Source organism: Hyaena hyaena, unplaced genomic scaffold (genome assembly GCF_003009895.1).
Source record: "Hyaena hyaena isolate Hyena2069 unplaced genomic scaffold, ASM300989v1 scaffold_57, whole genome shotgun sequence".
NCBI lineage: Eukaryota > Metazoa > Chordata > Mammalia > Carnivora > Hyaenidae > Hyaena > Hyaena hyaena.
Genome location: NW_024080690.1, coordinates 3,909,622 through 3,925,973, shown reverse-complemented (window position 1 = coordinate 3,925,973; position 16,352 = coordinate 3,909,622). Strand labels below are relative to the sequence as shown.

The following is a 16,352-nucleotide window of genomic DNA, read 5'->3' as shown; positions in this document are numbered from 1 at the left end:
TCTCTAATTGGTTGCCTTTTAGCCTGTTTATTAATTCAGTTTGTTTTTAGCAATCAAATCTCCTCTAACAGCAAGGTTGTGTGTGAAGTCCAGTTTGTGAAGTGGAGAGGAACAGGGGGCTGGGCCAGAGCTGGGTTCAAGGAGTGGAGCCCCGATCCTGTGGCCTCCCTTTGTGTTCTATTTCCTGGGCCTTGGAGGGAGTGCAGGGCGTGCTGTTTGCAAACCCTGGATCTAAGTCAACTCTCTCTGGGGACAAGTGAGCAGCAGGCCCCAAGGAGGGAGGTGACGTGGCCAAAATCATACAACAGGCTTGTGACCCGGCTGGGCTCCCCTCAAGGGCTCCTGAGACCAGAAGTCAGCAGAACCTGGGCGGGATTAGGGACCTCACTGCCCACTCACCCGCCCGGTAGCTGAGCTGTGTTTGATGACCGTCTTGCTCGCCCACCGCATGGAGCCAAATTCAATATTCCACCTGCTGATCTCATCATTTCCCAGTGCCCCCTTTTCTCACACCCCAGAGGGGCAAGTCTTTTTAGTCTTCAGACTTCAAAACGGTGAAATGTCACGTACACACAGAAAACTGTATAACCATATCCATACCAAGAAATAGAATGTCATCTGGATCCTAAAAGCATCTGGGTGTCCCTGCCTGACCCTCTGTCTCTCAGGAGTCACCCACCAACCCCCGCTTTCAGACACAGCCTGTCCCTGATTCTCTCTATAGAAGAGCCACCTGTCTACACATCCCTCCACACAACTGCTCGGTTTTGCCCGTTTTAGCTTTATGTAAATGGAGTCACGCTCTGTGTGGGTTTTTGTGATTCCTGTACCCCACATGATGTTGGTAAGATGCATCTGTTTTGTTGAAGGTAGCCGGCTGCAATTCATCCACTTGCTCAACGAGCATTGTGCTGTATGAACATACATGATTTATGTATTCATTCTTCTGTGATGGGAGTTTGGATTGTTTCCTATTGGGGGCTGTTGTGGACAGTGGTGCCACACCCCTTCCTGGCTGGGAGATTTGCTCTCCTTATCCAGGAAGAGTGAGGCCCAAGGAAGAAAGGACTCTCAGAAGAGAGGCGACCAGGTCTAATCCCCGGGGTGAGGGAGGCCAACGTTCCCTCATTTCCCACGCTCTCCATGCTCCAAGCCTGGCAAGGCCATAGACACAGCCAGCAGAGTAGATGAGTTTTCAAGATTTTATTGTAAAACAGAGCTTAAGTCATAGGGAGTAGAAAACTTTCCACTTAACACGGACAACACACAGTTGCTGAGCACCTGCTAAGGGCCAGCCCATGTGCTCAGCCCCGCGGGACCTGAAACACACACAGGCCATGCTCCCTGCTCTCAGGAGCTCAGCCTGGTGCAGGAGACAGACAGAGGCTCAACCATCTTTCAAACAAGTCTCAGAATGTCAGAAGTGCTCACAGGGTCCAAGAGTAAGTCCTCCCTCCCAGGAGGCCTGCAAAGAACACCAGGGAGCTCCTTCTGGGCTGCGCCCTAGGGGCTGGGAGCTTTTGACGGGAGGGGTGGGGGAGGAAAGCACTGTGCACGCCTGTGGAAGTTCTGGAGTAGAGATGGTACCGGGGCCTGATCAGTGGGGTCCAGACTTCAGGAACGTTACAGAAAGAAAAATAGTGGGGACTAACAAAATACACTGGCTTTTCATTTTCTTAGGCGAAGGCATTACAAAAATAAGACGGGAATAAAAAGAGAGAGCTTTCACCCTCCCCAACCCCCTTCCAGAAAGGACAGTCTCCACATAAAGGACTCGCCTTCAAATTGGACACAATTGGCATAAGAGAAAGATGAAATCCTTATCTTCCATCTTGCCGCAGACTCTAAGAGTTTTCCCCATGGGACTGCATCGGCTTGCAAAACGAGCTTGGGCAAGCCAGTGAGTGGCAGGAGGGATCTGGGACGTGGGCGCCGGGGTGAGGCAGGAGGGTGAGGAGTCGGGGAGAGGAGAGTGGAGGGGCAGGCCGGCCAAGGTGCCTGGCTTTTGTCCGGAAGCCCCAGGCAGCACCGAAAGGCTTGGAGCAGTGCTGTGGCTCAAGCTGGACTTTAGAAAGACCACTGTGGAGGCGGCATGGAGGTTGGTTCGCCAAGGAGGCTGCTGATGGAGTCCTGTCAGCAGGGCTCTTTCATGTCCTCCCGAGGGTCCACCCTGCCAAGGCTGCTCCTCAGAGCCCCACAACAGCCAGGAGACCCCAGGCAGGGTGGAGATGCGTCTCTGGAGTCATCGATGAGCTGGGAGTGGAGGACGTGAGGTACAGACACACTAACGGTCCACCTGGAAGTAGAACTTGGTGACCGTCATGGCCTCTTCGGGCGTGTTGGTGAGGCTGACGGGCCGGTCGGCCTCCAGGGACGTGCAGAGGAACCAGCCGGGGCAGGCAGCAGACTCGAAGCTGGTGGTGGGGCCACTGTCTGAGCGGATGAAGGTGAAGCGTTTATCTTGCTCCTTGTTCTTGCTCAGGTCAGTGATGTTAACTGCCTGGAAGCCAAGATATGAGCAGTGAGGACTGGGTAGCATGGAGGCCCCATTGTGTCTCCCCCTCTGCACCATGACATGGCTTCTGGCTGCCCCAGAGCAAGTGCTTCCTGGGACGACTGCAGGATCTACATCTCCTAGGACAACTGTGACCCAGCATCTGTTGCATTGTTATGCCTTGACTTTGAAAGATCTGGCCACTCTAGCCATGGCCAGTAAGTTTGGTAAACACATGGTACCATCAGCAGAGACTGAGGCATGTGGAGGCCGGTGCTCTGTCAGGGTCTATGCCCCTGGCAAGAGGGCATGGTGGAGAAGGTGGGCAGAGAGTAGCAGGGTCCGTTCGACACGGTGCACATGGCAGCCGGGTCAACCTACTCCACACAGAGTAAAGAATGCCCCTATCCACTGGTCGGGGCAAGGGACAGTGCCATGCTTACAGCCACTCATTGGGTTAAGATCTTGTCCAACAAGCACCTAAGACAAAGCCATCTTTTCCCAGGGCTGGCAGCCCATTATTATTACAGGGATCAAGGAATACAGGGCTCTGAATAGGATCCCAACACATGGGTTTGAGTAGATAAGGATTAGAAGAGAAGGGTCCTGAAGCTTGGCGTCACTGGAAGACGGCAAGCCTAAGTGGGTTGGGGGCCCTCGGCCAAGAGTGGCACACAGATAATGAGGCCCCCAAACGTACCATCCTTCCTGGACCCCTCCCTTCCTGAGACTAGACTTAGCCACACGACGGGCTTCAGCCAACGGGACATTAATGGTATGCAAGCGGGGGTTGATAAGCATTGGCACAATGGGCCTTGTCACTGTGGAATAATCCCACTAGGAAGCGAGGAGCCATGCTGTAGGGAAGCCCAAGCTGGCAACCGAGCTCAGAGAGAGCACCTGAAACAGGTGAGAAGCCATCCCAGACGCCCCAGCGCCAGCAGAGCTCTCTGCCAGGTGCAGCTGCAGGAGGGGCGTGAGCTGCACCAGGCAGAGCAGGACCACCCAGCTGAGCCTCTGTAATCGGCCCACAGAGTCCCGAGAAAGAACACATTACGGTGATTGCAGCCACTGGGTTTAGGGTGCTTGTGGTCTGAGACAGGTCCTTACCTCCAGCTGGAGCCTGGTCTCATCACCAGACTTGACACAGGCCAGGCAGAGCTTTCCCCCATGGATCCCCAGGAACACGGCATGAGGCTCGATGGGCACCACATTTAGCTTTTCTGGGGAAGAGCACAGGGGAGGGTCAGATTGTAGAGAGAACAGGAGGCAGCCTGGACTCTCCCAGGAGAGTTTTCTGTCTTCCCCCTGAGCAACTCAAACCCTAAGATCAGAAGGACAGTGAGGCCCCATCTTCCTGGTCTGCATCAAACAGCAGGTCAAACCAAGCTCCCCATCCAGTTCCTCCTCAAGGACCAAGTGGCCTAGATTCCACGCCACATGGTTTCCATCCCTCCTTCTCCCCAGGATACCGGGGTGCCAGGTCACCAAGTCTGCTGCCCGTGGGGACAGAAAATAGCACAGAATGGGCTCCAGGCCTTGGTCTACAGGGACCTGCGGGACTTTGAACCTGCCTCTTACCCTCAGCAGTCTGTGAGCCCTCACACAGCAGTGAAAATCACAGCCTTTCTGTACTTCAGCTTATTCATTAGGAGAATTCACAGAAGGACAGGAAAGGCATGTCTCATACTTTCAGAGTGAGGCAGAGAGGGCAAGCACAAGGGGACAGAGCAGGGTGGAAAGATGGAGATCAGATCGTGCCATTCTATAGCACCAAATCAGCCCACAGGGAGGTGAAAGCATCCCCGAAGTCTAGGGCTGAAAGAATCTCCCATCATGCCTTTATACTGGCCTCATTTTACTAAAGGGAAAACTGAGGTGGGGGAGAGGGTGAAGCCTGCCCGTGCTCATGCAGCTTGTTTAGACCACAGACCAGAACATGGCTGACTGTGGTGTCCGCGAATAAGGGACATAACCCAGCCTTGGATATGGTGTATTCATTTTGGCCGGTAGTTAGGGTTTGAACAACATAGGAACATGGAAAGCTTAATAGTCACAGAGGGAAAGGGGCCATCTTACCTTCTGTGCCCTACCCCTGTCAGCTGTGGCCTGGGAACCCTGAGCCAGTTGGTGGGGGCTCTGACCTAGGCTCTAACTCTCCCACCCTCTTGAGGCTGCCCTCAAGAATGCCCCCTAGTGGCCATGCCTCCCCCATCTTTCAACTCAGCCTCAAAGACCCAATGGGGATTAGGGCTTCGAAACTAAAGTTTTTGGTGGAGACTCCAGGGCAAAGTGACCCAGTGCCCACACAACATGTGCTTTCCTGGCAACCACTCACCTTCTAATTTAGTACTTGGTCCTTGCAAGTATCCAGCAACTAGTTGGTTATTCCTTAGGTAGAAGGTCTTCTGGTTAACATCCCAGATTCTGAAAGGCAAAAGGACTCGGCTACAGAAAACAATCTCTGTGTGCCCAGCCCTTCCTGTGTTCCCTAGAGCTCACTGAATCTGCATTCAACTTTATGCCAGGGGTGTGGGATTTCTGTACACCCATGGCATGGAGGAGAGACTGAGGGCACCACTGATTAAGGAGCAGGCCCAACTCCCATAGTTGGATAGCAGTGTACCCATATCACATTCTTTTTTATTTTTTAATGCTTATTTATTTTTCAGAGAGACAGAGTGTGAGCAGGGGAGGGGCAGAGAGAGACAGAGACAGAATCCACAGCAGGATCCAGGCTCTGGGCTGTCAGCACAGAGCTCAGTGTGGGGCTCGAACTCAGGAGCCATGAGATCCTGACCTGAGCTGAGGTCGGACCCTCAGCGGACTGAGCGGAATGTGCACCCACATTCTATCCCTATCCTCACTTGCCCCTCACCCTCCAATTCCCAGAGCAGACACCTTCTACTTCAGCAAAACGTGCTCTAGAGTAGCACCATCTAACAAAAGTTTCTGGGTGCAGAAATGTTCTAAGCTACCCTGTCCAATATGGTAGCCACCCCCCACATCTGGCTATTGAGCTCTTGCAGTGTGGTGGGACTGAGGATCTGAATTTTAAATTCAATTTAATTTTTGTTACTTTATGTGTAAATTTAAAGAGTTGTCTGGGACTAGGGGCTGTCACAGAGCTCCAAAGGACATAGCAGCTTGTCAGTAACTCACCCTGAGCCTTAGACCACGAGGGTCTATTCCCAGAGCCCGTCCTTCATCAGCCAGCAGCTCCTCTGGGCCTGGGAGGGGCAGCCTTCCCCGGGAACAAGCTTTGCCTCCAGCTCACCCAGAGGCTTGCAGAGCCTCCATTCCCTGCTGCCCACCATGTGACCTTGGACCTGTGTCTCATCTCCTCCGGAGTGAAGCATGGCTAAAACCACCCATCTCATCAGGTGACCTTGGGTGGCTCATGAGCTCAGTGAGGGATGGCTGGACAAACTGTAAAGGCCTTTGCACACGTGAGGATTTGACCTTACGAGACTATTCTTAGCTCCTGGATGAGTCTCCTACTAGAGACCTCTTGGGGCAGCTCCTGGAGCTCCCAGCCAGTCGGCGGAGGCAGAGGCAAATCTCGTGAAGCAGTTTCCATGACTGGAAAGGGGAAGGCCTTGCCCCGGATGCACACACACATGCCTGCACACACATACACAGGCACGCACAGAATCCCCAACTGCAGCCTCAAGTCACAGAAACAGTCTGAGGGTGAAGTCACCCTGACAAGGCTCAGTCCTGGGGTGTCACAGGACAGAGGGTGCATGTGGACAGCCTCACAGCCTGTTGCTTTTATTGCAGCATTGGTGACATCTCACAAGACTCCTGGCACAACTTTTAAACATCACAGGCACTCTCACAACAACTCAGTAAGGCAGGCAGGGGGGGTTGTCATTAACCCCATGTCACAGAAGGGGAAACTGAGGCCCCAGAGGAGCAGGATCCACCACCATGTCAATGCGAAGCTGCAGCGCTAGCCGGCTGGCTGGGACTCTGGGCCATGCTCTGCCCACCGCAGCCCTGTCTGCTTCTTTGTCCAGGAAAGAGCCTCAGCATGGCCCCTCGGCCCCTGTCTGTCACTCACGAAGTCGCCAGAGTGTCTGGGAAATCAACCAGGCCTGTGGCCAAGTTACTCTGAAATAGAAGCCCTGAAGACCACGCAAGTGGCTCTCCTTTCCTGAATAACCGGCACCCCTTTCCAATCCAAACCCAGTTTCTAGGTGCAGGGGAGGCCAATGGCTCCCAATGGCTGTGATGGCCCCATTTTCCTGTCCGTGCACCCCACCTCTGCAGGGGCATCCTTACCTGAAGGCTTGCATCCTGCAGACCCTCTTCCCCATGGGATGGCAGGCTGTCTCTGAATAGAACAGGAAAAGGAGGAAAGAGATCAAGTAACTGAAGGGACATCTGCAGATTTCCATTCTGTGGCCACGGCGAGGCAACGGGACACTGCCATTTCAGGCCCGGAGTAGCTGCTTATAAAGAAAATAGTCACTCACCCAAAGCAGGCTGTTGCCGCCCTGTCGCACTCTGAGAAACGGAAATGCCCTCGCATTTCCAAAATGAGAAACCCTTGTTGTTGTCACTTTCAACCGTGCTGAGTGTCGCAATGCGAATGTTGTAACTGATTCCCTCCCCTTTTCCCCTGTGCAATTTCCCCAAAATTGAGATTTCTATTTCCCCCTCGCTGAGTTCCTGGGAAGAAGAGCACAATGAAAACTGAACTCCCTCATCTCCCTGACAGGTATCCTGAGACTGTTGACTTTGTAAAACTAGATTTAAGTAGAAAAGTCCTCCTGTCTTAGTGAGCTAAGTGGTAGGCTTCCTCAGCACTCAAGACGGTCACTTTGTGTTCTTTGAAGGACGCACACCCTTGCCGGACTCTGGACCAGGGACTAGCAAACATTCTGTAAAGGACCAGATAGTAAATATTTTAGGGTCCGTCTCTGTCATGATTACTCACGTCAGCTATCGTAGCTTAAACAGTAGTAGAGGCGATCTGTAAATGAACAAGCTGATTGTGTTCTGATACCACTTTATTTACAAAACCAGGTGGCTTGGCTTGGTGACCTCCTGCTGCAGTGTAAACTTCCTGAGGGGTGCTTCGAAGCCTGCTCTATTCCTGCTATCCACACTTTTAAAGCTATCATCTTGGGGAAATGGGGCCAATCCAGCACTTGGAGAAAAACGGATCCAAATTTCACCTCTGCCACTCACTTGCCATTTGCTACCCATATGACCTGGAACAAGTCACTCCACTTATTTGGGCCTCTCTCTCTGTCTCCTCATGCCCAGAATGGGATTGATCACGTCTTCATCATGGGTGAAAAGGAGGAGGGAGGAAGGATGGAAGGAAGGAAGGGAAAAGGGAGGGAAGAAGGAAGGGAAAGGAAGGGAAGAAGGAAGGGAAAGGAAGGGAAGAAGGAAGGGAAAGGAAGGGAAGGAGGAGGGGAAGGTTCTAGCTTGCAGTGAGCACTAATAAGCATTAACTTCTTTCCTTACTACATTCTAGAAGTTAGGGAAAAGGATGTAAATCCCCATTTATGGGTAAGGGAAACATGGACAGGGCTTCTGCGGGATCGGAGCATGCAATGCTAATGCAGAAGTGTAGATTGCAGCATTGGAGAACTGGATGGGAGCTCGGCAGCCTTACCATTGTTTTGGAGAACACTAAGAAAGACCCAGAGAGGGAAAGGGACCTGCCCAAGGCCGCACAGTGCATTAATGGCAAAGATATGCCCAGAAATCCAGGTCTTCAGACTCCTAGCCAGTGGTCATTCTGTACAGCAGCTGATCTGGATAAGATCAGCCAACAAATACGTTCAACCAACAAATCAGCATCTGTGTCCAAATGAGAATAAAATCCTTCAAGGAAGAAGGCTACACTATATAATTGAAAGTTGCTAAGAGAGTAGATCACAGACGATATAAAAGATAAGATATAAACGATATTTTATGACTATATAAAACAGCTGACGGGTGAATCGCTATGTTGTACACCTGCGACTAATATAATGTTAGATGTGAATTATACCTCAATTAAAACATTTTTTTTAAAAAGGGAGTCTTCTCAAATCTTTCAGAGCAAGTGGGACGTTTCTGCAAAAATTGTATCACCTCCCTGAGTGATTACTTTGAGGGACAGAGTGGCATGTACGTGTCCCTTCTGTTCTCACAAGGTGGGTGACCTTGAGGGAGACATTCACCTTTGAAACACATGCAAGAAACAATATCTACCTCTGAGGGCCAAAGGGGAGTTTTGTTTGCTTGGGGAAGGGCTGGCTGATGGATGTGATGTGTAAGAACCTATTTGATTGGTTGCCTTTTGCGGCATTTGCTGAATTGCGGGACACAATTTCTGCAACACTTCGAAATCATCGGGTGCACAAGTTTGGTCAGCACCTCTCCTGAGATGGAAGGCAGCTAACCCCCACTGTGATAAGTCCTCTCCTACTTGCCTCAATGTTACATCAACATCCCTTGAAAAATGTCCTTGAAGACTGAAAAGAAGAGACTTGCCCAGAGGAGACCGAGGGGCCCCGTCTGGACAACCTGCTCTCGGACAGCACTCTGAGTCAAGGTTCCGCCCACCCTGGGGCTTCTGGGTAAATGCTCCTCTGTCCTCAGCCCAAATTCAAAGAGATGGGTTTCTCCCAGAGAACAGAACCCTGAGTTCTCCACCTTTGCCAGCTCTGTGCCCCTTTCCTGCTGTGCCTGAGAAGTGTCCTGGTGGGCATTTCTGGGTAAAGAGGAAGGAATCCCTAGGGCCGGGCCGACAAGTCAGGCCAACCTGGGCTGTGTCATCCTATCACTTATGAGCTGGGCCACTCAGGCTCAGGTCTCTTGGCCTCAGTTTCATTATCTACTAGAGGGGCCTAATAATAGAAACCTTGTCACGGGGTTCTGTGAGGATTGAGATATTGCACATGGTGTATTTAACCCTGAACCCGGCATGTAGGAAATACACAAAGAGTAGAAGGCTACTGTGTCTGCTTTGTCGCCCCATGTAAAGTGGGAGAGGTCAGTCACAATGCCCCTGAGCCCGCCAGCCCTGCCCTACACACCCAGCTGGACTCTTGAGGGGGTGGCCCTCATCCCTCTAGGCTGGGGGAGGAAAGGAGTGAGGGGATAAAAGGCTCCTTCCCTCCCCTCATACTTCTGGCCCCAATTCTACTCTTGGTTCCGTCTTATCAAAATAGTGGGTGTCCCGATGATTTCTGCCCACAGGAAATCTCTGACTAAACTTATTCTCGGTTCTGGCTCCCTGGCCGCTCACTCCAGTTCCTGAATTCAGTTTAGCGACCACATAACAGGCCTACATAGGCGGACCCTGGGAGGTCCAGGCATTGCCATTGTATCTAGCACCTCTTCTGGATGCCGAGCCCTGCCCTGCTAGACACTGGTGACAGCAGAAATGACTAAGGCCCACCCTAAGGGAAATAGGAAAACTATCTGTGTCCTTAGAATGATACTAGACAGTCTCTACAGACTCCTGCTGATGCCTCTAGAACTCCAACCACATAAGAAGTGCTCAATAAATGCTAGCTATTTCTCAATTTCAGTTAATTACATCTTTCAGTTCTAAGATTTCCATTTGCTTCCTCTTTTTTTTTGTATCGTTTCTATTTCTCTGCCAAAAGTTTCCATACCGTCTTTTAAATCCTTAACACAGTATATATTCACAGTTCTTGTGAAGGCTGCACTGATAACTTCATTATTTGAATCCCCGCGGTGTCTCCTTCTGCCATCCGTTTTATCCAGTGCACAGGCTGCCTTGCATACGCCTGACTGCTTTTTACTGACTGCTGGGCACTGTAGCATATCAAAAACTGTCAAGATCATTTGAGGCTCTGGACAATTTGTCTAGAGGTGTATTTATCTGGAGATGATTCACTTTTGCTTCTTCTGGGCAGTGAGGGTGCAGGCACTGCAGACGCAATGACCTTAACCCCAAGAGGCTGGACAGGATTAGAACGGAGCTTCGATAACTGCAGACTGTTCCATTTCTGTTCACTCCCAATCCTCTAGGGTCCCAGCCCAGACCAGGGGTGTTTAGTGACACCCCCTCCTCCTTGGTGAGAGTCAAAGTATACATTTTATAATGTAAGACTCTCCATAAGTCTGATAGCTAGCTTTGCCAGTTATCACAGCAGAAAGCTTGATCCTAAGCCAGATGTGGACACTGATGTCTATTTTTTAAGTCTTCTTACTCAGGATGGTGGAGTTGGAACAGCATTTGGGGGCAGGGAATTTATCTTAAAGAAAATGGAATCAGTGGGTGACACCATCAGATTTGTTTTATTAAGATAATTCCGGGGCCAGTGGACAGATGGATTAGACTTGGTGCATGGTTTGGCGTCACTGAGCCTGAAGGCAGAGGGGTGGTGTGCTGGTGAGTGTTGACAGCTGGATCGCCAAAAGAGTTTTCACTAGCAGCATTTGCCTGTTTCTCTGGTGTAAATACTCCCACTGCAGGTAATCTCAAGCCACCAGCATGACAAGGCTCAATGCAGAGCTGATAACAGGCTCTCCTATCTTTCTTGAGAGAAAGTGTCTCTTTCTTTCTTTCTTTCTTTCTTTCTTTCTTTCTTTCTTTCTTTCTTTCTTTCTTTCTTTCTTTCTTTCTTTCTTTCTTTCTTTCATGTTTTATTTATTTCTAGGAAAGAGAGAGAGAGAGACAGCATGAACTGGGGAGGGTCAGAGAGAGAGGGAGTCACAGACTCTGAAACAGGCTCCAGGCTCTGAGCTGGCAGTCAGCAGAGAGCCCGACGCGGGGCTCGAACCCNGGGGCTCGAACCCATGAACCGCGAGATCATGACCTAAGCGAAAGTTGGATGCTTAACCGACTAAGCCACCCAGGCGCCCTTCTTCCTTCCTTCCTTCCTTCCTTCCTTCCTTCCTTCCTTCCTTCCTTCCTTCCTTCCTTCCTTCCTTCCTTCCTTCCTTCTTCTCCTTCTTTTTTTCAAGAGAAGGTGCAATAAGCAAGGGGCAGAGAGAGAAAGAGAGAGAGAGAGAAGCAGGGCTCACTCAACACAGGCTTGAACTTACGCACCATGAGATCATGACTGGGGCCAAAGTCAGGTGCTTAACAGATTGAGCCACCCAGGCACCGAAAAGTGTCCTATTTCTTAACTCTAGTCCCTCCCCACTCAGCCCAGGGGCCTAGCCCACAGGACATGTCCCCCTTGCAGAAAATACTCCCTCCTGACAAATCCAGTTTATCAGGAAACTTCAGTGAATCTCAGTGCAAATGTTTTCAGCTCTGCCTGCTGGCACTGCATTTACACCATGCGAGCACCATTTGGAAAAATTTAAGCAACCAGCTTTGAGTGGACAGGCGCACACCTTAAGTTTTAATGTCTTGATCTCATTGTTCAGTTAACTCTTGTGTACGTGAGTGTGCTCAAGCACACAGCACACAACAGATGTAGTGCTGCTGTCCAAACTTTGGAAAATTTTACTGAAGATGACGGTGCAAAGTCTCCAGTTACTCTTTCCAAGAGATGAGTAAATATATTTGTACAAACGGGAGAAGGCACAAGTATATCTCATGTGTTCTCTTTGTCAGTTTCCACCTACCCTGCTCTGCCAGGTAAACTATTCAATTTTAACAAAACATGGAAGCTTATTAGAAGCTCCTTACAGCAGCAGGAGACAGGCCAGCTTTGGAGACAGATGTTCTCCTGGGTATTTTTGCCCAACAAGCTACAGTCGTCAGGGTGACCCATATGCCCTTCTGGGCTGTGTAGGGTGGTCAGGAGAATGTATATAAAGTCAACTGTTATCAATCACTGCTTCACAGGAAGCTTGCTCTCCTCCTTGGTCTAAATGGTAAACTTACTGTGAATCTTCTGTATGTTTCAAAGTCTTCCAAGATGTGTTTTGCTCCAGCGATTTCTGGGTTTGATAGGAATCTGCACTGAAACCATCATTTATCTAGTTATCTTGTGCTTCTAGAGGGACGTGTTTGCTCTTGCCTTCTTGGCCGTGATGACTAGCTTTACAAGGCAGCTAGCTCCTCGCTGGCAGATGGAAAGGGGAGGGACAGGAACCTGCAGATGGGGGAGGGCACAGCTGTGTATCTTACATGCTGTGTTTTAGGCTGTGTGTTGTGTTCTTTCATATGGATCTCACTGAGTCCTCATAACGGCTGTGCAGGGTGGACATATTTAGACCCACTTTCAAGATGCGTATGTATTTATACTCACTTTGTAGCATAAACAATCGAGGCACAGGAAGATTAAATCGCTTGCCCCAAATCGTGGCAGAGGCAGCATTTGAACCAGTTCTTGTATTCTTTCTCATGGTGCAGTCCTACCAGAAAAGCAGCTGACCTCTGTCTCTGCTTTATTGCACAGTTAACAGGAGCAAGAATTGTATTTGTTCCTTTGGTGTTCCTTTTGGTTTGAACCCACATCTTACAGAGCAACAATTTATTCCACAATTGCTTGGAAATTTTAGGAGTTTGTTTGTTTTTTTGGTAGTAAGGAAAGGATGATTCTAAGACCTTACAGAAGTTGAAGAGAAAATGCTCTTTACCTGGTTTTGAACTAGAGTAGCCAATTGCCCTGTTTTTTCCAGGACTTTCCAAGCATTAGTAGTGAAAGTCTGGCATCCTGGGAAGTCCCTCAATCCCCTGGAAAACTGAGATGATTGGTCACCCTATAATATGAAGTCCTTAAAAGGTGCTCATACCATCTGGTGGCTAGAATTGCAAATTGCAGGCAGAGTTAACTGCTAATCATTGTCTTGCCTAGCAGAGATGTGGTCCATTTAACAAAAAATTTTTTTAACATTTATTTATTTTTTGAGAGACAGAGACAGAGCGCGAGCAGGGGAGGGGCAGAGAGAGAATGAGACACAGAATCCCAAGCAGTCTCCAGGCTCTGAGCAAGCCGTCAGCACAGAACCCGATGCAGGGCTGGAACCCACAAACCATGAGATCATGATCTGAGCCAAAGTCAGACGCTCAACTGACTGAGCCACCCAGGTGCCCCAAAAATGTGGTCCATTTTTTTTTAAATTTTTTATGTCTTTATTTTATTTTGAGAGACAGAGACAGAGAATGAGCGGGGGAGGGGCAGAGAGAATGAGAGAGAGAGAGAGAGAGAGAGAGAATCCGAAGCAGGCTCCAGGCTCTGAGCTGCCAGCACAGAGCCCGACATGGGGCTCAAACCCACCAACTGTGAGATCATGACCTGAGCCGAAGTCAGACACTCAACTGACTGAGCCACCCAGGTGCCCCAAATGTGGTCCATTTTATTAGAGCTGTAGATATGTAGATGAAGCACACAAGAACCAAAAACCTTACTGAGCCTTCCACTCAGGAAAAGAGACATAGCAGCTATAGTATTGATCAATCACTCCCCTTCTGATCAAGTTAATTTTTAAGTTAGCCATTCACATTTTATTTCCTCCGACTACGTAAATCAAGATAGGTCAACAGCAAGTGGCTTAAAATTGTTTTCAAATGTGGGTTGTACAAAGGATTTACCCTTCCACCATCACTATCTTAACCTCCACCTCCTCATCCTCCTGCCCCACCTTCCTCACACATATTAGCAGTATGGTCAGGGGTGTTAGAAAGGAAGCAGAGGTCCGGTGAGGTAGGGAACATGTCCCAAGCACACACCCACCTTCACCCTTGCTGCTCTGCCCTTGAGTTCCCAGCTCTTTAGGCAAACCACGAATCTCTCCATGATCTCTCTTCTCAGACCCCTGTTCTCTGCTGGACAACAATAGCACCACCCATGTTCCTGGCCTTCCAGAAAACATGGTGCCTTCACTGGGCTCACACACACTCGTCTCCTGAACTTGAACTTACTCGGCACCTACCATGTGCCACTTTAAAATATTTGGGGTGGGGGGTGCCTGGGTAGCTTAGTCGGTTAAACATCCAACTCTTGATGGCAGCTCAGGTCATGATTTCACGACTCATGAGATGGATGGAACCTCATGCTGGGCTCTGTGCTGACAGCGGGGAGGCTGCTTGGGATCTCTCTCTCTCTCCCCCCCCCTCTCTCTGCGCCTCCCCTGTTCTCTCTCTCTCAAAATAAATAAACATTTTTTTTAAATAACAAGGGCACCCGGGTGGCTCAGTTGGTTAAGTGTCCAACTCTTGGTTTCGTTCACATCATGATCTCATGGTTCCTGAGTTTGAGCCCTGCATCTGGCCCTCTGCTGTCAGCACAGAGCCCACTTCAGAACTTCTGTTCACCTCTCTGCCCTTCCCCCATTTGTGTGCATGTTTTCTCTCCCTCTTTCTCTGTCTCTCTCAAAATTAATAAATTTAAAAAAAAATAATAAAATATTTTGGAATGGACTGTTTTTAAGTATAGCGGTTTCCTCACATCATATCATTACATGGTTCTGGAAGTGGCACCCCCTTTACCCATTTGAAAGATGCATAACCCGTGGGCTAACATTCTCACACATGCCATTGGAGACTGCCTCACTTCCTCCAAAGAGGAGGCTTTGTTGCCCTTGGAAAAACTGCTTACAGTTTTTTATGTCTCCCTCCATGACCTCACTCAGTCTCAGCACCCCTAGCTCACAATACAGTGATTTAGAGACAGACTGTCTGCTGTGGAGCCTGGCTCCTCCCCTTGTAAGCAGCTGTCAGGCCTTGGGCAAATTACTTAACCTCTCTGTGTCCAAGTTCCCACTTCTGAAACTGTGAACAATAACAGTACTTCCTCGTAGGGTTGTTGTGAGGATTAGAAGAGACAGGCCATGTAAACAGCTCAGCAGAGGGCCTGGTTCGTAGCAAGCCCGTGGAAGGATTGGCTATTACTGTACCCATGAGACCCCAAGAGTTGGCCTGCTTCCTCTTGGCCTGAGAACAGTGAGACCCAGAAAGAGACATAGAGGCCATTAGAGGCCAAACACAGAATTAGAAACTAGGTCTTCAGGGCCCCAGTTTTAAGATCTTTTCTCTGCCCCCACATAGATCTTAAACAGAGATTGCAAACCAGTAGCCCATAGACTGAGTATTTCCTTTGCTCATGTTATTGTTTTATTTAATCAAAATACTACCTGAGGAAATCAGAATATCGGGCTGCTCCTGAAAAATGAGAGGTTCAGGCCACCTGGGCTTGCATTCCCATGGGACAGTCAGCCACTGGGACTAGTCAGCAGTGGCCACTAATTCACAGTCCCTCGTAACCCAGTGCCCACTTCTGTTAGTATTTCTCGCTGAGCTCACACTGTTCTCTCCCTCATTTGACAGAACTATTTCTCCAATTTCTAGGTCTCTATCAACAGTGGGAAATGACCAGTAGAGTCTACCAGCCCCGTGATTCTTCTCACAGCAGACGTGCTTCCTCTGGCTGGATAAGCATTGGGCTTGCAGCCCCCACCTCAGCGTATGTGCGTGACCCACTGTCATCTCCACCTAGGCCAAGTCTCCAACGTGGGCCTGGAGCTACATGCCCTTGGCATTCCCCTGGAAGCCTGTCCTTAGTAAACACCAATGGTAGATACTTTCCTTCCCATTTTTCAGATGGGAAAAGAGGAGTGGAGGAGCTTACCTGACGCCATGGGGAGAGCTTGGTAGCATACAAGGTCTTCTGAGATCTTCCAACCTCTGTCTCCAGACTGAGCTGCTGCACAGAAAGGAGAAGCACCGGGCAGTACCTGTGTCACCAGCACCTCCCAGGGTGGAGCTGCTGCTTCCTTCCAGATTACCTGAGGAGAGGAAGAGGAAGAGCCACTGCTGGCCTTCTACACACCCAGGCAGGGCTTGCCAGGCCCTGCTTCCAAAAGGGTGACTCAGGCTAACAGGAGCCAAACAGGCTCATATCTCTGTAAAAACAGAGGACCCATGTGAGGAAAGGAACCAAGTGGGATTAGTGAGGCTGGACCTTTGTGCGCACCC

At 49.8% G+C, this 16,352-nt stretch overlaps 1 protein-coding gene across 2 annotated transcripts; it reads right to left on the bottom strand.

The window, feature by feature from the left end:
* Positions 1-1,188: 1,188 nt before the first annotated feature.
* IL1RN (interleukin 1 receptor antagonist) lies at positions 1,189-16,117 on the bottom strand. Of its 2 annotated transcripts, XM_039231750.1 has the most exons (5): positions 16,006-16,117; positions 6,782-6,833; positions 4,833-4,921; positions 3,605-3,717; positions 1,189-2,500 (listed from the first exon to the last, which is right to left on the bottom strand). In XM_039231750.1, the coding sequence occupies exons 1-5, from the start codon at positions 16,013-16,015 to the stop codon at positions 2,285-2,287; spliced, it is 480 nt and encodes a 159-aa protein (XP_039087681.1). In that variant the 5' UTR covers positions 16,016-16,117; the 3' UTR covers positions 1,189-2,284. The 2 variants fall into 2 exon arrangements, with proteins under 2 accessions (XP_039087681.1, XP_039087679.1); XM_039231748.1 differs by lacking the exon at positions 16,006-16,117 and having other exon boundaries at positions 6,782-6,958.
* Between the last annotated feature and the right edge of the window lie 235 nt (positions 16,118-16,352).

Coding starts and splice junctions, on each gene's coding strand:
- IL1RN (XM_039231748.1), bottom strand. CDS start 6,897: ATGGAAATCTGCAGATGTCCCTTCAGTTACTTGATCTCTTTCCTCCTT. Junction 4,922..6,781: donor TGCAGGATGCAAGCCTTCAG/GTAAGGATGCCC, acceptor TTTGCCTTTCAG/AATCTGGGATGTTAACCAGA. Junction 3,718..4,832: donor ACCAAGTACTAAATTAGAAG/GTGAGTGGTTGC, acceptor GCTCTTCCCCAG/AAAAGCTAAATGTGGTGCCC.